At 34.7% G+C, this 23639-nt stretch overlaps 1 protein-coding gene across 8 annotated transcripts in view; it reads left to right on the top strand.

The window, feature by feature from the left end:
• KIFAP3 (kinesin associated protein 3) overlaps nucleotides 1–23639 on the top strand; it is a 219611-nt gene that overhangs the window by 53113 nt on the left and 142859 nt on the right. For all 8 annotated transcript variants that reach the window (XR_013174069.1, XM_077156924.1, XM_077156923.1 and 5 more), the window contains 4 exons: nucleotides 604–735; nucleotides 13971–14125; nucleotides 16487–16542; nucleotides 17112–17253. Coding sequence is in view for 7 of the 8 variants with exons in the window: in XM_077156924.1 (XP_077013039.1) it covers nucleotides 604–735; nucleotides 13971–14125; nucleotides 16487–16542; nucleotides 17112–17253 (485 nt within the window). In the remaining variant the exon portion in view is untranslated. The remainder of the gene's footprint in view (nucleotides 1–603; nucleotides 736–13970; nucleotides 14126–16486; nucleotides 16543–17111; nucleotides 17254–23639) is intronic.

The raw sequence follows: 23639 nt of genomic DNA, 5'->3' as shown, positions 1-23639 counted from the left end.
ATAACAGTGAGCCAAGCAAGAAGAAAAAGTGAAAACATGTGGCTGTACCCTCCTGGTCAATAGCCATGACTTACCAGTCCAGATGGTTGGAAAGGAGAAGTGTCTCCTGACTTGCTTGCCAAAATATATTGCTGGATTTGGCTTCCTAAGTTCCTAAGTTCCTAATTCAAGGGCACAGCACAGCATAGCGTAAGCAGATAAAAAGCTTGAGCACGCATTTGAGAGGAACATGTGGGCGCTCTTGCAAAGACAGATAAGAGGCAGAATGCTGTCTTTACTTTTAGTTGAGGTCATTCTCTCCAAAACTGTCTTAACTATTTATTTCATTAGCTTTCTCTTATTCTCTTATGCATGATTCTTTAGGTAAATTTATTTTTCCCAGTAGTTTTTTTTTTTTTTTTTTTTTTTTTTGCAGGACCAGGAATTATCTATATAATACAGAGTTAGAGAAAGAGTTATTTCTTGGGCCAAGTCAAGAAGATAGCTAATTAATTGTGTATTTTATTCCAGCCCACATATTTTTGGAACTAAATGCTGCAAGATCCAAACCATGGACCTGCTGAGTTTTTAATATGGTTATGACCTTTTTATTTTGTGTTATAGAAAAGTTAAAGGAGGAAATATTGATGTACATCCATCAGAAAAAGCACTTATTGTTCAGTATGAAGTGGAAGCTACCATTCTTGGAGAAATGGGAGATCCAATGTTGGGAGAACGAAAAGAATGCCAAAAAATGTAAGTTTTCTTCATTCGTATACATTTTGAAAGTAGTGAACTTTATACAAATTTTACATAGACCTAGTATTATTTTTAACTATGTAGATGATAAATGATTATGGCATTTTGCTAGACATACTTCATTTTAATTTTAGTGAAACAGAGATTATAATTACCATGAATTATAGAATATTTATTCCAGAGAAACTCATATTTATGTAAGTATATTGGGAATCTGCTGAAAAATATCTATTCTGACATATCCTGTTTAGTAAATGTATATAATAGAATATAAACTAACTTGTGAAATTAGTCATAAGAGATATGTTTATGTAGGAATTTTTTGCTTAATTGAGAAGATTTGTATTTAAGGGGTACCTGTGTTATTTTTCCTCTGGAATTGCAGGAAGTGGTGTGATTTTCAAAAATTTCCAAATGGGATGCAAACCTTGAATTCATTTCATGACAGATGTTAGTAATAAAACTCAGGGGATTGGACTTAGATCTCTCAGTATTGTCCATACTTTATTTCCTGCTTTTGTGATACTTCCAGGACCTCTTAGGAATTGCCTTCTTCATTAACCTGTGATTGTGCTGGTGATTGTCTTCCTTTCCTAGTTTGTAGAAGTGGAGAAGGCTGAGATGGCCTAGTATTCTCTCATAACCCTCTTCCTTCCATAAAAAATCTGAAGTTTTGATTTGGGAATTAGTTAGAAAGAAAATTCTATCTATTCTGTGTCTTGGTGATATTAAATATATATAATTGCTTGCTGTTAGAGTGCATGTGGTGGTATTTATCACACTGAAAAATACTGTCTTTTAACTATATAGCTATGGTTCTCACTTAGGAGCAATTTTTTCTCCAGGAAACATTGGTGCTATCTGGAGCAATTGTGGTTCTCATAACAGGAGGAGTGCTATTGGGATCTAGTAAGTAGGAGCCAGGGATTTGTACACAACTACAGTGTACAAAAACGCCTCCTACAACAAAGAATTTTCATTCTGGACTTCAGTGTTGAAGTTTAGAGACCCTACGAAGAAAAACCACCTGATTTCTTACTAGGATTTCTTAATCTGTCTTATTTTGATTATCAGGAGATTAAATTATATAGATAATTTATATAAGATAACTCAGTCTTCTAGATAACCCACCAGATTGAAGAGAAAAGTACTTACATACGGTAGATATTAACTCATGCTCACAATTTTTGTGTTCTCTTGTACTTTCTTTGTTCCATGTGTGAGTTTGTGATTGCAGCCAGAATTTTGCCTGAATTTTAAACATTTTGAGAAAGTGTGGAAATCCCTTGAGATCTTACTAAGTTGACTTCCAGTGACAAGCTAGCAGATCAAGACTTTGCCTTTAGAACTTTTAGCATCCACATTTCAGGAGAGAAATTAAGTTTTTGACTTTTAAAGATATAGCCAGTAGCCTTACTCAACTAGAATTAAATTAGAATGCTGTTATTGTTTGAAAGTCTGCAAGCTTTCTGGATAAGGGGTCCATTCACTAAAGCGTCAGACACCTGGAAAGAGTTACTACAAACTGGTTGGAGTATGTGGATTTACACATTGATTAGGGAAAAATCTGAGTGTCTCAACCCTATGATATTCAACCCTGGATGCCCTGGGATTTGGAGAAGAATCATATCGTGGGACCCAAAGTACGAATGTATGTTGATAGTTGAAGAGGTTTTTGCAGTGGCAGTAGGGGGAGGGTAAGTCATATACATTTAAATATGTATGAAGTAAAAAGTTCATTAAATTTAAGTTGTCACCCCACAAAGGATAGACAAAGCCTACTTAAAATTAGGCCTAGGAGTCACCCCCAGAGAACCTCTTTTGTTGCTCAGATGTGGCCTATCTCTCAGCCAACATGGTAAGCAGACTTACTGTCCTCCCCCATCTCTTTTTGGGGCATGACTCCCAGGGTTGTAAATCTCTCTGGAAACTTGGGACAGAAATCCTAGAATGAGCTGGGACTTGGCACCAAGGGATTGAGAAAATCTTCTTGACCGAAAGGAGGAAGAGAGAAATGAGACAAAATAAAGTGTCAGTGGCTGAGAGATTTCATACAGAGTTGAGAGGTTATCCTGGAGGTTATTCTTACACGTTTTATAGATACCACCTTTTTAGTTTAAGGTGTATTAGAGAGGCTAGAGGGAAGTGCCTGAAACTGTAGAGCTGTGTTCCAGTAGCCATGTTTCTTGAAGATGAATGTACAATGATATGGCTTTTGCAATGTGACTATGTGATTTTGAAAACTTTGTGTCTTATGCTCCTTTTATCTACAATATTGACAGATGAGTAAAAAATATGGATTTAAAATAAATAAATAATGGGGGAACAAATGTTAATATAAATTGAGTAGATGAAATACTAATGAATAATGAAAGAAAATTGTAAGGGGTATAGAGAAAAAATAAGGGGAACAAAGGTTAAAATCTATTGAGTAGATGAAATACTAGTGGTTAGTGAGAGGGAGGGGTAAGGGGTATGATATTGTGAGTTGATATTTTCTAAGAATTATAGCCAGACCAATTTTTTTCTTTTCTTTTATATTAAGAGTTGAGGAGAGGTACCTACATATTAAACGAAAATATGTCAACCTGGGTGAAGAGAAGATGAATCAGGTTGCCAATATATATGTTAGTAGAAAATATATCTTAAACTAACCCACTGAACTGCAACAAAATAGTCATTTTCAATAAATGAGAACTGGATATCAATAGCCAAAAGAATGAAAGGACCCTTACCGTACACCCTTTACAAAAATTAACTAAAAGTGGGTCAAAGGAATCTTGGGGGCAAGATGGCGGCTTAGCAATGTGCCCGTTTTCGTTCGTCCCCCAGAACAAGTACTAAATAGCCAGAAACAGTACAGAACAGCTCCCAGAGCCACGATAGTGACCGGACAAACAGCGTACCTCAGTCTGGACCAGCTGGACTGGCTGCGAGTCTCCGAAACCGTGAGTTCCCCAAGCCACGGCGGCCGGCGCCTGGAGCCTCTCCCCCACAGGCGGATTCCCAGAGGGAAAGGAAAGACACTCTAACAGTAGCAGGGACTCAGTACAACCAAACACCAATTGTGGCATTAATAAACAAATTCTAACTACTAAAAATAGGCCCCCAGCTCAGGCAAAACTGGTCAACGCGGAGGTCGCTTATTGGGCTAACCGAAAAAGAGGAAAGGGGACGAAACGGAGGTGAAGCCCAACTCAGGTGGAATCCCTCCATCAAGGAATTCAGACCCCAGGGCTTGGAAATTTGAAGCCATTAAAACCAGACTACAACCTCCCCTCTGTCTCCACCACACCCACAGCAGGGAGAGCCTTCCAAAGTTAAAGGATCCACAACATCTTTTGCTGGTGGGACCCACAGGCAGACAAGCACCACATACTGGGCAGGATAAGAAAAACAGAGCCCAGAGACTTCACAAGAAAGTCTTTCAACGTGCTGGGTCTCACCCTCAGGGAAAATTGACGCAGGTGACTCCTTCCCCCTGATAGGAGGCCAGTTTAGTCCGGGAAAACCCGGCTAGAGTCTGTAATACCTATGTAGACCCTCCTAAGGGTGGGGAGGGAAAAGGCACCTTACAAGCAGGACAAGAAACAAGAAAACAAGAACTGAAAATTACCCTCTGTTAAACAAAACTTAAGCTAGAGGCCCAGAAAAAGCTGAACTGAATGTCAAAGAACAGAGAGACAACAAACTCATCTAGCAAGAAAACCCTAGGTAAGAGAAGTGAAAGCAATCTCCAGAATAAACTAATTAAGGTAGTTAAATGTCTAGACGCCAGCAAAAACTAACAAATCACACCAGGAATATTGAAGATATGGCCCAGTCAAAGGAACAAACCAATAGTTCAAATGAGATACAGGAGCTGAAGCAATTAATTTAGAATATACGAACAGAAATGGAAAACCTAATCAAAAACAAAATCAATGAATTGAGGGAGGATATGAAGAAGGCAAGGAATGAACAAAAAGAAGAAATAGAAAGTCTGAAAAAACAAATCACAGAACTTATGCGAATAAAACATACAGTAGAAGAGATGAAAAAAACAATGGAAAGCTACAATGGTAGATTTCAAGAGACAGAGGTTAGGATTAGTGAACTGGAGGATGGAACATCTGAAATCCAAAAAGAAACAGAAACTATAGGGAAAAGAATGGAAAAATATGAGCAGGGACTCAAGGAATTGAATGATAATATGAAGCGCACAAATATACATGTTGTGGGTGTCCCGGAAGGAGAACGGAAGGGAAAAGGGGGAGAAAAACTAATGGAAGAAATTATCTTGAAAATTTCCCAACTCTTATGAAAGACCTAAAATTACAGATCCAAGAAGTGCAGCGCACCCCAAAGAGAATAGATCCAAATAGACGTTCTCCTAGACATTTACTTGTCAGAATGTCAGAGGCCAAAGAGAAAGAGAGGATCTTGAAAGCAGCAAGAGAAAAGCAATCCATCACATACAAGGGAAACTCAATAAGACTATGTGTAGATTTCTCAGCAGAAACCATGAAGGCGAGAAGACAGTGGGATGATATATTTAAATTACTAAAAGAGAAAAACTGCCAACCAAGAATTCTATACCCAGCAAAATTGTCCTTCAAAAATGAGGGCGAAATTAAAACATTCTCAGACAAAAAGTCACTGAGAGAATTTGTGGCCAAGAGACCAGCTCTGCAAGAAATACTAAAGGGAGCACTAGAGACATATACGAAAAATCAGAAGAGAGAGGTGTGGAGAAGAGTGTAGAAAGAAGGAAAATTAGATATGATATATAAAATACAAAAGGCAATATGGTAGAGGAAAGTACTACCCAAACAGTAATAACACTAAATGTTAATGGACTGAACTCCCCAATCAAAAGACATAGACTGGCAGAATGGATTAAAAAACAGGATCCTTCTATATGCTGTCTACAGGAAACACATCTTAAACCCAAAGATAAACATAGGTTGAAAGTGAAAGGTTGGGAAAAGATATTTCATACAAATAACGACCAGAAAAGAGCAAGAGCAGCTATACTAATATCCAACAAATTAGACTTCAAATGTAAAACAGTTAAAAGAGACAAAGAAGGATACTATGTACTAATAAAAGGAACATTTCAAAAAGAAGATATAACAATCATAAATATTTATGCATCGAACCAAAATGCCCCAAAATACGTGAGGCAAACACTGCAAACACTGAAAAGGGAAATAGACACATCTACCATAATAGTTGGAGACTTCAATTCCCCACTCTCATCAATGGACTGAACATCTAGACAGAGGATCAATAAAGAAACAATTTGAATATTACAATAAATGAGCTAGACTTAACAGGCATTTATAGGACATTACACCCCACAAAGCAGGATACACCTTTTTCTCAAGTGCTCATGGATCATTCTCAAACATAGACCATATGCTGGGTCACAAAGCAAGTCTCAACAAATTTAAAAAGATTGAAATCATATACAACACTTTCTCAGATCATAAAGGAATGAAGTTGGAAATCAGTAATAGGCAGAATGCCAGAAAACTCACAAATATGTGGAGGCTCAACAACACACTCTTAAACAACCAGTGGGTCAAGGAAGAAATTACAAGAGAAATCAGTAAATATCTCGAGGCAAATGAAAATGAAAACACAACATATCAAAACTTATGGGATGCAGCAAAGGCAGTGCTAAGAGGGAAATTTATTGCCCTAAATGCCTATATCAAAAAAGAAGGTAAAAATTCGGGAATTAACTGTCCACTTGGAAGAACTGGAGAAAGAACAGCAAACTAACCCCCAAAAAAGCAAAGGAAAAGAAATAACAAAGATTAGAGCAGAAATAAATGAAATTGAGAACATAAAAACAATTGAGAAAATCAATAAAACCAGAAGTTGGTTCTATGAGAAAATCAATAAGATTGATGGGCCCTTAGCAAGATTGACAAAAAGAAGAAGAGAGAGGATGCAAGTAAATAAGATCAGAAATGGAAAAGGAGACATAACCACTGACCTCACAGAAATAACGGAGGTAATAACAGGATGCTATGAACAACTTTATGCTAATAAATACAACAATGTACATGAAATGGACAAGTTCCTAGAAAGGCATGAACAACCAACTTTGATTCAGGAAGAAATAGATGACCTCAACAAACCAATCACAAGTAAAGAAATTGAATCAGTCATTCAAAAGCTTCCCAAAAAGAAAAGTCCAGGACCAGACGACTTCACATGTGAATTCTACCAAACATTCCAGAAAGAATTAGTACCAACCCTGCTCAAACTCTTCAAAAAAAATTGAAGTGAAGGAAAAGCTACCTAATTCATTCTATGAAGCCAACATCACCCTCATACCAAAACCAGGCAAAGATATTACAAAAAGAGAAAACTACAGACCAATCTCTCTAATGAATATAGATGCAAAAATCCTCAATAAAATTCTAGCAAATCAAATCCAGCAACACATTAAAAGAATTATACATCATGACCAAGTAGGATTCATCCCAGGTATGCAAAGATGGTTCAACATAAGAAAATCAATTAATGTAATACACCATATCAACAAATCAAAGCAGAAAAATCACATGATCATCTCAATTGATGGAGAGAAGGCATTTGACAAGATTCAACATCCTTTCCTGTTGAAAACACTTCAGAGGATAGGAATACAAGGGAACTTCCTTAAAATGATAGAGGGAACATATGAAAAACCCACAGCTAATATCATCCTCAATGGGGAAAAACTGAAAACTTTCCCCCTAAGATCAGGAACAAGACAAGGATGTCCATTATCACCACTGTTATTCAACATCATGTTGGAAGTTCTAGCCAGAGCAATTAGACAAGAAAAAGAAATACAAGGCATCAAAATTGGAAAGGAACAAGTAAAACTATCACTGTTTGCAGATGATATGATACTATACATCGAAAACCCTGAAAAATCCACAGCAAAACTACTAGAGCTAATAAACGAGTACAGCAAAGTGGCAGGTTAAAAGATCAACACTCAAAAATCTGTAGTGTTTCTATACACCAGTAATGAGCAAGCCAAGGGGGATATTAAGAAACAAATTCCATTTACAATTGCAACTAAAAGAATAAAATACTTAGGAATAAATTTAACTAAAGAGACAAAAGACCTATACAAAGAAAACTACATAAAACTGTTAAAAGAAATCACAAAAGACCTAAATAGATGGAAGAGCATACCATGTTCATGGATTGGAAGACTAAATATAGTTAAGATGTCAATTCTACCTAAATTGATTTACAGATTCAACGCAATACCAATCAAAATCTCAACAACTTACTTTTCAGAAATAGAAAAATCAATAAGCAAATTTATCTGGAAGGGCGGGGTGCCCCGAATTGCTAAAAGTATCTTGAGGAAAAAAAACGAAGCTGGAGGTCTAACGCTGCCTGACTTTAAGGCATATTATGAAGCCGCAGTGGTCAAAACAGCATAGTACTGGCATAAAGATAGATATATTGACCAATGGATTCGAATAGAGTGCTCAGATATAGACCCTCTCATCTATGGACAGTTGATCTTTGATAAGGCAGTCAAACCAACTCATTTGGGACAGAACAGTCTCTTCAATAAATGGTGCCTAGAGAACTGGATATCCATATGCAAAAGAATGAAAGAGGACCCGCATCTCACACCCTATACAAAAGTTAACTCAAAATGGATCAAAGATCTAAACATTAGGTCTAAGACCATAAAACAGTTAGAGGAAAATGTACGGAGATATCTTATGAATCTTACAAAGGAGGTGGTTTTATGGACCTTAAACCTAAAGCAAGAGCACTGAAGAAATAAATAAATAAATGGGAGCTCCTCAAAATTAAACACTTCTGTGCATCAAAGAACTTCATCAAGAAAGTAGAAAGACAGCCTACACAATGGGAGACAATATTTGGAAACGACATATCAGATAAAGGTCTAGTATCCAGAATTTATAAAGAGATTGTTCAACTCAACAACAAAAAGACAGCCAACCCAGTTACAAAATGGGAAAAAGACTTGAACAGACACCTCTCAGAAGAGGAAATACAAATGGCCAAAAGGCACATGAAGAGATGCTCAATGTCCCTGGCCATTAGAGAAATGCAAATCATAACCACAATGAGGTATCATCTCACACCCACCAGAATGGCCATTATCAACAAAACAGAAAATGACAAGTGCTGGAGAGGATGTGGAGAAGGAGGCACACTTATCCACTGTTGGTGGGAATATCAAATACTGCAACCACTGTGGAAGGCAGTTTGGCAGTTCCTCAAAAAGCTGAGTATAGAATTGCCATACGACCCAGCAATACCATTGCTAGGTATCTACTCAAAGGACATAAGGGCAAAGACACAAACGGACATTTGCACACCAATGTTTATAGCAGCATTATTTACAATTACAAAGAGATGGAAACAGCCAAAATGTCCATCAACAGACGAGTAGCTAAACAAACTGTGGTATATACATATGATGGAATATTATGCAGCTTTAAGACAGAATTAAGTTATGAAGTATGTAACAACATGGATGGACCTTGAGAACATTATGCTGAATGAGACTAGCCAAAAACTAAAGTACATATACTGTATCGTCTCACTGATATTAACTGATATTGGTGAATAAACTTAGAATATGTTGTTGGTAATAGAGACCATCAGGAGATATAAATAGGGTAAGATATTGAGTAATTGGAGCTGACGGGATACAGACTGTGCAACAGGACTGAATACAAAAACTCAGAAATGGATAGCACAATACTACCTAACTGTAATGTAATTATGTTAAAACACTGAATGAAGCTGCATGTGAGAATGATAGAGGGAGGAGGGCTGGGGACATAAATGAAATCAGAAAGAAAGATAGATGTTAAAAGATCGAGATGGTATAATCTAGGAATGCCTAGAGTGTATAATAATAGTGAAATGTACAGTGTACAAATTTTAAAAATGTTTTTGCATGAAGAAGGCAAAGGAATGTCATTATTGCAGGGTGCTAAAGATAGATGATAATTAATACTTTAAAAAGTCACCTTATGTGTGAGACTAAAGCAAAAAATGTCTGTTACAAAATTTATATTTTGACTAGAACATTTCCTAATATAACTCATGTAGATAGTTTGATTGAATGTCATAAGTACTTGGAATCTCAGGTAGGACATGAGATTTTGTTGGTTTGTCCAGAGTGATGCCCCAATGAAGCCCAGAGTCATTTGCTCAGTGACTGGAAAAGTATTTGCAAGCCCCCTTCAGGGAATGGTGAGAGCGGGGAGAAATTTAACTTCCCCAAGTTGAATTCTTGATATACTCACAAGCAGTTGTGGACAATGAAAGCTATATAGGCTGAGTCCCCAGTCTTGGGGTTTGTTCATATAAAACTTACCCCACAGGGGATAGGTCAAGCCTACTTAAAATTAGGCCTAAGAGTCACCCCTAAGAGAACCTCTTTTGTTGCTCAGATCTGGCCTCCCTCTCCAGCCAACATGACGAGCAGTTTACCACCCTCCCCCTCTCTGCGTGGGACATGACTCCCAGGGGTGTGGACCTTCCTGGCAACGTGGGACAGAGATCCTGGAATGAGCTGAGACTCAGCATCAAGGGACTGAGAAAAACCCTAGAATGAGCTGAGAATTAACATCAAGGAATTGAGAGAACCTTCTCAACCAAAGGGGCAAGAGTGAAATGAGACTAAGTGTCAATGGCTGAGAGATTCCAAACAGAGTGGAGAAGTTATCCTGGAGGTTATTCTTATGCATTCAGTAGATATCACCTTGTTCAAGATGTAGTGGAGAGGCTGGAGGGAACTGCCTGAAAATGTAGAGCTGTGTTCCAGTAGCCATGTTTCTTGATGATGATTGAACAATGATATAGCTTTCACAATGAAACTCTGTGAATGTGAAAACCTTGTGTCTGATGCTCCTTTTAGCTACTGTATCAACAAAGAGTAGAACATATGGAATAAAAATAAATAATAGGGGGAACAAATGTTAAAATAAATTTAGTTTGAAATGCTAGTGGTAAATGAAAGCGAGGGGTAAGGGGTATGGTATGTATAATCTTTTTTTTCTCTGTTATCGTTTTATTTCTTTTTATGTTGTCTTATTTCTTTTTCTCAGTCGATGCAAATGACCTAAGAAATGAATATGCGACTATGTGATGATATTAAGAATTACTGATTGTATATGTAGAATGGAATGATATCTTAATGTTATGTTTGTTAATTTTTAAATTAATCTTAAAAAAGTTTTTAAAAAAAAGTGGATCAAAGACCTATATATAAGAGCCAGTACCATAAAACTCCTAGAAGAAAATAAACATATTCAAGACCTAGTAATAGGAGGTAGCTCCTAAACTTTACACCCAAAGACAAGCAACAAAAGAAAAAATAGATAAATCGGAACTCCTCAAAATTAAATGCTTTTGCGCCTCAAATTACTTTGTCAAAAAGGTAAAGAGGCAGCCAATTCAGTGGGAGAAAAGATTTGTAAATTACCTACTGGATAAAGGTTTGATATCCTCTGTACATGAAGAAATCATACAACTCAACAAGAAAAGAACAAACAATTATAAAATGGGCTAAAGATATGAATAGACATTTTTCCAAAGAGCAAATATGGATGGCTACAAAGTACATGAAGAGATGCTCATTTTCATTACCTATAAGGGAAATGCAGATCAAGATTACAATAAAATACCATCTCACACCAATAAGAATGGCTGCTATTAAAGAAACAGAAAACTATAAATGTTGTAGTCTTCCCCCCCCACCCCAGCCAGCAGAACTTTCCTTAGTATTTCTTGTAGGGCCAGTGTTTTGTTGAGATTCTTTCAGCCATTGTTTGTCTGAAAATTTTTATCCCTTCTTCACTTTTGAGGGACAGTTTGGCTGGGTACAGGATTCTTGGCTGGAAGTCTTTCTCTTTTAGAATCTTAAATATATCATACCACTGCTTCTCACCTCCACAATGCCTGTTGAATAGTTCAAATTCAGTCTTAAGTGCTTTCTCTTGTATGTAATAGATTGTTTTTGTATTGCCACTTTCAGGATTTCCTGCTTTTCTTCCACATTTGGCAGACTGATTAGTATGTGTCTTTGAGTAGGCCTATTTGTGCTTGTTCTATTTGGGGTTCACTGGGCTTCTCTGTTTTACATATTTATGTCTTCTGTATATGTTAGGAAGTTTCCCCCTGTTATCTCCTCAATTAACCTTCCTAGCCCTTTACTCTTCTCTTCTTCTTCTGAGACAGCAATGATTATTATATTTTTGCACTTCATGTTGTCCATCATTTCACGGAGGTCCAGTTCAGATTCATTCCATCTTTTTTGCCATTTGTTATTTTGTGCATTCTATATCAATTGTCCTGTCCTCTAGTTCATTTATTCTTTATTCTGCCTCTTCAAATCTCTTGTTGTGTGTCTCTAGTATATTACTTAGTATAGTTGTATGAACGTTTTTGATCAGTTGTCCCAAAGTCTGTGTCTCCTTTTAATTTGGTCATTAGACTAGGCTTTATCTGTCTGCATCCTCATATCCTCATATGCTTTGTGATATTCTTTTGTCTTCAAGGCTTTTAATTATCCTGGTAAGGGTTGCTTCATCATTTAATTTCCTTCAGTTTTCTAAGGTTTTGCATTTGCAGGACCAGCATGGAGAGGGGTGTGGCGTGGGATGCAGGTTGGGCAGATCTTGTAGTACAAGGACAGGGCACGAAGTTGAGCACATGGAGGCAGGGCATGGTTATAAGCAGATTGTGAGACCTGTATAGTGCATGAGTGTTTGGGCGTGGGGAGTGGGAGGACTGGGCCTGGGGGCAGATGCACGATCAGGGAGCGGGTGTGTGCATGTGTGGGGTCATGGGGATTTGAGGTATAGGTTTTGGAGTGCAGTTGGCTAGGACATGGGTGTTCAGACAGGGCGCCAGTGTGCTGATTGCAGAGGTGGGGCATGGCATGGGTTGGGAGGCCGGGTGTTCATGTGCGCATGCACGGTTATGGGGGTAGGGCCTGGTCACATGGTGGTGGGGTGGAGCGTGGTTGCACATGTGGGTGTGTGCAGAGTGGTTAGGATTCAGCAGTCAGGAGTTGCCAGGCACAGTGGGGGTGATGGCAGGGCAGTGGTGCTTGGGGCACCAGCAAGGCATGGCTTGGGTGCCAGAGATGTGGCGGGGCCAGGTATGGGAGCAGTGGGTGTGGGAGTGGTACACTTTTACTTGCTGCAAACATTAGACACCATTCTAGCAAATTTAAGCATAAAAAGAATTTATTAAAGGTGCCTCACAGAATCTTGGGAACCAGAGATTTCAGGTTGTCTATGTAGCTGGGAATAATATCTAAATCAGTCTACTGGACTAGTTTTAGGAAAGATTGTGTACCTCTGAATAATAACTTCAGAAGTACTGAACACAGAATATTTCTCTGAGATCTCTGCCCGTGCTGCCTCTAATATCTTCATGTCTCTCCACAAAAATTGATCATCCTCACCAAAAAACAATTCTATGCGGAGGCTGCTTTCTTGTGTTTCCTTTCTGAATCGAAGCTTTGCATGGCTACATCAGCTTGCATCACCACCTTGAACTTAGTTTTATGTCTTTATACCTTTCCCTGGTGTCATAAATCCAAATCAGCACTTGTTTTCAAATTGTGAACAACTTCCCTTATTGGGCTGTCAGGGATCTCCTGGGCTAAATTAGGGGAGTGGATGGCTTATTATTTTTTAATGCAAGTATAAAATGCATTCATTCATTTCTCAGAGATTCTCATGAAAGTCTTATAATGCATCTGACTTTTTTTCTTGCTGTCTTCTGTATAATTACCACGAGAACAACTGAATCCAAAAACGATTGACATTGTTTTATTCCTAACTAAAAAAGTAAATGATTGTATCATTAAGAGAGTCATTTTGGTGATATGGGTTCTTACATCCAATAATGATTAATTACTGAATATTTTGAATTAGAAATGCTGTTTGAAGACAGGTATATCTGAATATGCTGTCCTGCCTAAAAGAGTCAGATGTCGATTTAATGCTCCTTTTTTTACATCTTACTTATCTAGCTCAAAGAAAGTTGTGGCCTTCTTTTTTTTCTAAGTCTGATTGTACCTAATATGTTATTATATTTTAATAAAGACTTTTATGCTCAAGTACATATATGTGTTTATAAATAATTTATTTAAAAGAAACATCATTGAAGCTGTTGCTTATTTTTATAGTACCTAAGGTTGGTAAATTCTGATATGCTTGCAGCATTCGTCTTAAGAGTCTCAATGCCAATACAGATATAACTTCCCTGGCACGGAAGGTGGTTGAAGAATGTAAACTCATTCATCCTTCAAAACTAAATGAGGTAGAACAGCTGTTGTACTATCTACAAAACCGCCGTGATACCTTGTCAAGCAAAGGTAAATTGAAAAAATCCTGATTTTTAATACAAATGTGAGTTGATTATAGTTTGTACTTTGATATTTGAATGTTAGGTTGTTTTTTCACTAGTGCTATGAATTAAGTATGTGAATGAAAGAATAAACAAACATTGCAGCTAGGATTTATATATGCTAGACTTTATATTAGATACTTCCACATTATAGCATGTAATTCTCTGATTATTCTGTGTGTATGTGCATATACAGTGAAATAAGGAATAAAAAAGAAATTTGTCTATGTCATACTGATTCTAGAATAATTTTAAGAATGTCATAAATTCGTAAGAATGTCATAAATAAATGTCATAAATTTCTTATGACATTTAATTATAATTTCAGTGGATTATTTACATGTTAAAATATATATCATAAGCTCTAGACTATCCTAATGATACTACTTTTTTGAATCTTACTTAGGAAATGTTACTTTTTCATTTCTTGGTGTTTCTATTATTGCCATTCTTTTAACTTCAGTTCCCTCATAAAAGAACCAAGCAATTAAGATTCTGAGAGCCAAACAAGTGATTATTTATAAAAGACATTTTCAAATAATCTAAATTCTTTCACCATCTAAATTATGGTGCATTTGAAATAACTTATAAATGCTCAGATTTTGACTGTACAAAGTTGAAAAAATATTAAAGAATTCTTAGACTTTCTCCAAATTTGTCTTTTTTCTCCAGCCAAAGCAAATAAAATTCTTTCTGACTAAGGTGTACTTTTATTAGTTAGCCTTAAATACAGTATATATTTTGTGGTTAGCATATAGTTGTTGAATGAACTAAATGACTATGAATATATTTAAAAGCAAAAATAGGTATTTTGAACTTTATTACTTCTGATCACATAGCTGGCATTTAGTATATATTTGTTAATTATTAATAACAAGTGTTATCTAGATATGGAAATATGTATCAAGAGGAATTTTATAAAAAAAAAATATTTTATGTTAGTATCTTCTTAAGGTACCACTATGGATGATGAAAGATAGCATCTTGAAATAAATTCAAAGTGAAGAACATAAGATAACATTTATTTATCGAAGAATGTACAATAGAGTTAATACTGATTTTTCATAATGCTGTATTACTGTAATTTACTGCGTTTTCAGGGCAAATCAGTCTCCTCAGCCATGCCCAGAAATTCGAGGAATATGAGAAAATACTCATGTTTTCATAGTGGGTAAAATAATTCAAATCAATATATTTCTCTATTAAGAATATTAATATTTGAAGGCATATATGATGTGCTTTATTATATTAAATATACACTTAGTATAGCAATTTTTTTCTTTCTTAACTTTTTTACTTGATAATCACTATTTCAAAGCCAGCAGCTTTGCTCTAAAAGTGATGGAAACAAAACAGTAATACTCATTTGACTATGTGAGTCTTTATCTTAAGAGAGTTTTCTTAGCCTTAAATCACTGTCATGATAAATTATCTGTTTGAGTCAAAATTTAACTGTTTTGTTAAATTTTGAGGAAACATGACCTTATCCAGAATGGCTGCTGCCCTTTTTGAAAATAGTAAAGGCTAATTTCTATTGTATGTAAAACATATTTGTTCATTATAGAATAAAAAATGTGATACTCTTTTAGCTTATTTTAATGTATATTCATTGCTTACATTTTTTGAGCCAGATCACTCAAGTACTTTTAGTAGTTTTTTCTTAGAAAATGAAAATCTGTTATTAACCAGAATAATTTAATATAATAAATGGTTAACAATTATGTTCAACAGCTTTGAATACCTCTTTAATTTATTTGAAGGCAATTGAGAATTAAATTAACACAGATGTATGTTTAACTTTTAATTTGTGATCTTAATTTTATTTGTAGAAGTTATCAGCTAGCAACTATTCTTTAAATTACCCAGATCATTTCTTTTCCTTTTCCTTTGTTAACTTTCATTTCAGTTTTTATATTACACAAGTCATTTATTTTTGTTGTTGTTGTTGATTTTCCTATTCTTAATTATGAGTTAGAAAGGAAGAAAGAAGAAACTCAAAATAGACTATTTTGCATCTTGACCAATCTGGCTATACACACACACACACACACTCACACACATACACAAATACATGCATGCCAAGGGACGAATAATAACTTGATGATTTATAGATTTTATTCATTTATTCTTTCTTTGATATCCTCATTAGAGCAGATAGATTATAGATGAACATTTTTTATACACTGAAAAAAGATAATTTCATAGACTATTGAGTTTTAATATTCCCAGATTAGCTAGAATTAAACTCAGCTTTTGAAAATTAAAAATTGACCCAGAAACACTGAAAACCTAACTCTTGTCATTTAAAAAAATAAAAATCTTTTTACAGAAAAAAAAGAAAAATCGAACAAGCCTAAAGATCCGCCTCCATTTGAAGGAATGGAGGTAAGACTGTCTTCTAATCAAATAGAGAATTGGTTGTAAGGTGCTGCATTTTTTACAATTGGTAATTCCACATAATTACCCTAATCAGATGTGAAATTTTTTTAATTATTGTACTTTAGAAGTACCTGAAAATGTTAGAAAATCAGTATTTAAATTGATAAAGACAAAAATTATTGAGTGCTTTTTAGACAGTTTAACAATATTGCTAAAATATATGTTGTAAAAAATGTTTTAAGTTTCATTGCAGTATGTTTTGAAATCTTGCTTAATCTGTTGACAGACACAAATTATTTTACCCTACACTTAAGATACTTAATATTGATAGACAAATTTTTATAGTTTATGTACTATTTTATCATATGGCTCATAAACTTACTTTCATATTGGAGACCTAGCATCCAAAGGTCTAATTTTCCCCTACAAAAAGTCGGCTTCTATGAATTCTTTGGAAATTTGTCTATTGTTACAAAGGGCAGTATATTGATTACAAAAATATCATTCCTTTCACCTTGGATCTTTTGAACATTGTTGTTCCTTTAGAGTGTTTCCTGCTTCTTCCTTTGTTTCAGATTGATGAAGTTGCTAACATCAATGATATGGATGAATACATTGAATTATTATATGAAGATATTCCTGATAAGGTTCGGGGTTCTGCCTTGATCCTTCAGCTTGCTCGAAATCCTGATAACTTGGAAGAACTACTATTGAATGGTGATTTATATTCACAAATATTAAAAATAAAAAATAATTATAAAACATTATTTTAAATTGTATTATAAATAATAAGCTAAAAATTATTTATGCCAAATTTAGGGATGCTTCTATTTCCCAGCTTTCTGTTAGCTTTCCTACTTACTCAGGTTTTTAACATTTGAGTGTAGCATTTCAGTAGTCTCTGGAGAATTAAAAAATTCTTCAACTTAAACTAGAAAAATAAAATGAATGCGGTATATATTTTCTTCTACTCCGAAAACTTCTTTATATTTCTAACTAGGATACAAGATGAAACTTTGATGTTTGCAAATGTATGTATACAGTGTTTTTATTAAGTTAGAAATTCAATGTTAGTTTACTCTCAGTAGCACAGCAAAAGCTATTCATCTTTATCATTTCATTAGGTTGAATTTGACACCAGATGTTTGCTTTTCTTTCACTAGAAGTGCTTGGTAATAAAATAAAAATGTAAATGCTCTTAAAATCTTTTTCTTAGTAGTGAAATAATAGAATTATTTTAAAACATAGTTTGCTGATCTTCCTTTATGCCTAAAATAAAATATGGAAGTTATCATTACTCTCTGATTTCCATCTCATGAGAAATACTGTTTTGTCTGTTGTCAGAGTGCTTTTATGGAGACTGGACAGTATACACCAGTAGTTTATAATTTGGAACATGCATCTGGAGATCTTTCCAGAGACCAACCCTAGGACATTTACCAATGTCCCAATTTGTACATTTTAACTTTTTAAGATTATACAGTTATTATATGAATATATTCTTTTAAAGTATTTAGAATATTACAAATAAAGTCCCTTTTGACCGTTACCCCTAATCTGTTACAGAGTTTGGAGTGCATAGGGATTTTTCATACATTTAAATGTATGTGTGCATGATTTTTTCCATATTAAAATATAGAGGATTGCTTTATATGAATTTTTATATTAATAGTATAATGTACTTATTATTTAGTATTTCTGCATATAGTAATGTTTTGAGATTACATGCATGTAGATGCATAAAGATGTAGCTAATTTCTTTTAACTACTTTTGATTATTGTATTTTATGAATTTATACATGTTATTTAGCCATTCCTTCATTGATGGGCATTAGATTACTTCTTGATTTTTCTGTAGGGTATATTGCTTCAGTTATAGCTTTGTACATATTTTTTTACATACACAAGCAAGGGTTTCTTTAGGGTGTATATGCAGACATAAAATTACAAAGTCATATCTTAAGATATATTGCCAAATTACCCTCCTAAATAGTTGTGCCAGTATGTCACCATACCAGCAGAATATGAAGTATCAAACTTTTAAATCTTGCTATTATATAGTTGGTAATAAACAGTATCTAATTGTTTTAAGTTGAGTTGCCTTTTGGAATTCATCCTTTGTAATTTTGTATTCATATCTTAAGTATTATATATACATATCTACATATATATGATCATCATGTCTTAGATATTATTATTCTAATCTTTTTTTCTCTCAAGTATTTTGCAAAAGTACTTGTTCTTTTTCTGTTTTTGTCCAGTATCTTTTGTGATGCAGACTTTTTTAGTCTTTTTTCTTTTATTAAGAAGTTGTATGTTTACAGAAAAATCATGCTTAGGATACAGCCCCCACATACCACCTATGGTGGGTTGGAACTGCTTGTACCCCAGAAAAACACGTTCTAAAACTCAATCCATTCTGATGAGTATGAACCCATTGTAAGTAGAATGTTTTAATGAGGTTACTTAAGATGTAGCCCACCTCAATCAGGATGGATTTTAATCCTATTACTGAAGTCATTTATAAGCAGAATGAAATTCACAGAGAGGAAAAGCCACAGAAGTAGTAGCTGGAAGCTGAGAATCAATGAAGAAAAGGAGAGACTAGGAGACAACACCACACGCTTTGTCGTGTGAGATGCTAAGGAGTAAGGATTGTAGGCATCCAGCCTCAGAACACCACACTCTTAGGCAGAAAACCACCTTGATGACATCTTGATTTGGAATTTTTCCGAGCCTCAAACAGTGAGCGAATAAGTTCCCATTGTTTAAGCTGACCCATTACATGTTACTTGATTAAGCAGCAAAGGAAAACCAAACATTACCTTATTGTTAACACCTTAAATGAGTGTGGTCCAATTGAGGAAAAACATTTTTGTGATCATACTATGAACTATAGTCTATGATTTACATTAGGGTTCACTGTGTGTTACTATGTTTTTATTTTAAATATTCTAATAATAAATATAAAACCTAAAATTTCCCCTTTCAGCCGCATCAAGTACGTAATTCAGTGGTGTTAATTACATTTGCCATGTTGTACTACCATCACCACCATCCATTACCAAAACTTTTTCATAGTCCCAGATAGAAACTCTATAAAATTTCAGAACTCCACATTCTATGTAGCCACATTCCCTGTAGCCTCTGATAACCTATATTCTAGTGTCTGACTCTGTGAATTTGCTTATTCTATTTATTTCTTATCAGCGAGATCATATAATACTTGTCCTTTTGTTTCTGGCTTGTTTCATACAACATGATGTCTTCATTGTTCATCCATGTTGTCACATGTATCAAAAGTTCATTGCATTTTATGGCTAAAAAATACTCCATGTATGTATATACCACATTTGTCTTTCCCATTCACTGGTTGTTGGACCCCTGGGTTACTTCCATCTTTTAGCAATTGTGAATAATGTTGCCATGGTCATCAGAGTGCAAATATCTTTTCGAAACCCCACCTTCAATTCTTTTGATTGTATACCTAGGAATAAGATTGCCAGGCCATATGGTAATTCTGTACTTAGCTTTGTGAGGAACTGCCAAACTCTCTTCCATGGTGGTTCCACTATTTTACATTCTTAGCCAATGAATGAATATTCCTATTTCTCCATATCATCTCCATACTTGTAATTTTCTGTTCTTTCATACTAGCCATTCTAGTGAGTGTGAAATGGTATCTCATTGTGATTTTGATTTGTATTTCTCTAATGGCTAATGATATTGAGCATCTTTTCCTGTGCTTTTTGACCATTTATATATCTTCTTTGGAGAAATGTTTAATTCAGCTTTTTTGTCTGTTTTTAGATTGAGTTGTTTAGCTTTCTGTTGTTGATAAATAAATAAAAATCAAAAACTTTACTTAATCGTGAAAGTAAAGGGACAGCCTACTCCATGGGAGATAATTCTGAAACTATATATCTAGTGAAGTTTTTTTTTAATCAAGAATATATGAAGAAATCCTAGAACTTGAAAGTAAAAAATCAGGGATGCAAACAGATACTTGTACACCAATGTTTATAGTGGCATTACTTACAGTTGCCAAAAGGTAGAAGCAACCTGAGTATCCATCCACTGGTGAATGGATAAATAAAATGTGGTATAGACATTCAAAGGAATATTATTCAACCTTAAAAAGGAATGAAATTCTGACATGTGACAACTTAGTGAACCTTGAAAACATCCTGTTGCATGAAATAAGCCAGTCACCAAAGGACAAATATTGTATGACTTCACTGATATGTAATAATTAGAATAAGCAAACTCATACACTCAGAATCTGAAATATATAGATTATCAAAGATGGGGTAAGGGTAGGAAATGAGGAATTAATGCTTAAATTGTAAAGAATTTCTGTTGCGGGTTAGTTTTGGTAATGGATGGTGGTGATGGTAGCACAATTATGTGAATATGGTTAAAAGGGGGAAATTTTTGGTTGTATATATTTACTAGAATAAAAGTTTAAAAATAAACAGGACTATAAAACACAGTGAACTCTGTTGTAAGTGAGGGACTGTAGTTAATAGTACAGTTCCTTTCATGAATTGTAAAAAATATACCGAACTAATGCAAAGTATTAATGACAGGGTGGTATATGGGAACCCTATTTTATTCGTGATTTTTATATAAACCTACAACACCTCTAATAAAATCAAAGAAACAAACATTTATTCTACACATTTGTGAATTTTCCAGTTTTCCCTCTGTTACTGATTCCTAAATTCATTTAATTGTAGTTAAAAAAGAGTCATTGGTGATTTCAGTATTTTTATTTATTTTATTGAGACTTGTATTTGTGTCCTCACAGTCTGTCAGTCTGTCATGGGAAATGAGCCATGTGCTCTGGAGGAGAATGTGTATTCTGCTGCTGTTGGGTGAAATGTTCTATGTCTATTAGGTCTGGTTGCTGTATAATATTGTACAAGTTTTCTGTTGCCTTATTGATCTTCTTTCTAGATGTTCTATCCATTCTTGAAAATGGTCTATTGAAGACTCCTACTATTAATGTAGAACCTTCTATTTTTTCCCTTTAAATATGTCTATATTTACTTCATGTATTTTGGGGCTCTACCTTTAGGGGCATATTTTTAATTGTTAAATATTTTGTTGAATTGATACTTTTATCAGTATATAGTGACTTCCTTTGTCTCTTATAACAGTTTTTTACTTAAATCTTACTTTATCTGATATTAGTATAGCTACCCCAGCTCTCTTTTGATTACTGTTTACATTATATCTTTTTCCATCTTTTCACTTTAAATCTACTTTTGTCTTTGAATTTAATGAGTCTCTTGTGTATACATATAGTTGAATCATGCTTTTTAATCCATTCAGCTAATCTTTGTCTTTTGATTGGAGAATTTAATCCATTTACATCTGAAGTAATTACTGATAATGCAGGACTTACTTCTGCCATTTTTCTACTTGATCTTTTTAAGTCTTGTAATTTTTTGTCCTTCATTTCTTCCATTAATGCCTACTTACAAGTTTATTTGATTTTTTGTCATATATCATTTTGAGTTTCTTCTCATTTCTTTCTGTTTACTTTAAAAATATTTTTTTATGGCCAAATCTTCACTATCTGTATATATTTTTAATATATTTTCTTTGGTTACCATGGGACTAAAATATAACATTCTTTATCTGTAATAGTCTCATTGATTTGAAACCAACTTAACCTTAATAACATGTACATACAATTTTCATATACCTCTCTTTGTTGTACTTATTACATACAAGGAATCATAGGTTTATCATTACTTTTTATGCATTTGCATTTTATTTTTTTTTCCCTGTTTATCCATTTATTCGTCTTAAGCAATTTCTGCTTAATGTACATTTATTCTTAAATAATAAATGCATTTGCATTTTAGAACCTATACGGGTTAATAAATTTTGTTACATATCAAAAATACCTGCATTTATAATTATCCATATGATTATCTTTACCACGGGTCTTTATTTCTTTATTCTACTTCAGTCTACTATCTGGTGTCCTTTCTTCTGAGTCTGAAGACCTCCCTTCAGCATTGTTTACAGGGAAGGTCTTACAGTGATGAAGCCCCTCAGCTTTTGTTTATCTAAACAAACTAAACAAATCTTAATCTTTCTCTCATTTTGAAAGACAGTTCTACTGGATACAAACTTCTTGATTGACAATTGTTTTCTGTCAACACTTTAAATATTTTGTCCTACTGCCTACTTGCCTCCATGGTTTCTGATGAGTAATCTCCACTTAATCTTACTGGGACTCCCTTGTGCGTAACACTGCTTTTCTCTTGTGGCTTTCAGAACGCCTTGTCCTTGGCATTCAACAATTTGACTGCTGTGTGTCTGGGACTCCCACAATGTGTATGTTGGTTCCCTTAATGGTGTCCTATAAGTCTTTTAAGCTTTGTTCGTTTTTTAAAATTCTTTATACTGCTGCTCTTCAACCTGAATAATTTCCATTTTCTTGGTTTGATATCACTGATTCTTCCTTCTTCTAGCTCCAGTCTGCTATTGAAACTCTCTAGGTACTTTTTCATTTCAGTTATTATGGTCTTCAACTCCAGTATTTCTGTTTGGTTCATTAAAAAATTTTCTGTGTCCTTATTGAACATAGTCATGAGGCAAGAAATGATGTGAATGAATATGTGGGACATTTGGTGAGGCAAAATAAGCCAGGAACAAAAGAACAACAATGGTATGGTCTCCTTTAGAAATGCTTTTAAGAAAACAGGAGCCTAGATTGTAAGCTTTCATAGCAGACACATTACGTCTGGAGTGTTGATTATTATTTCTGGATTTCAAGAAAAGTTAGAATCCTGGTATCTAGAGATAAGAATGAAGCCAATCAGGTTGGAGTTAGAGTATTCAGAGCACAGTAGTAAGAAAAACAGTGTCTATGTTTTAGAACCACACATACTCTTTGAGACCAAAGGAAGAAAGGTTTATTTGGTCTGAAACTGAAATTTTCTGCAGCTCACAATCTAACTCAACCTCTCTGTATAGCTCATTTGAACAATTGAAGCACAGGGAGCCCAGAATAAGAAAGAGCTCCTTTAATCCTATATAGATTATTGTAATGCCTGAATATATCCTAGAGGATATTAAGCAGA

Source organism: Tamandua tetradactyla, chromosome 4, assembly GCF_023851605.1.
Source record: "Tamandua tetradactyla isolate mTamTet1 chromosome 4, mTamTet1.pri, whole genome shotgun sequence".
NCBI lineage: Eukaryota > Metazoa > Chordata > Mammalia > Pilosa > Myrmecophagidae > Tamandua > Tamandua tetradactyla.
The sequence above is the reverse complement of the archived record's forward strand: the minus strand, read 5'-3'. Positions and strand labels throughout refer to the sequence as shown.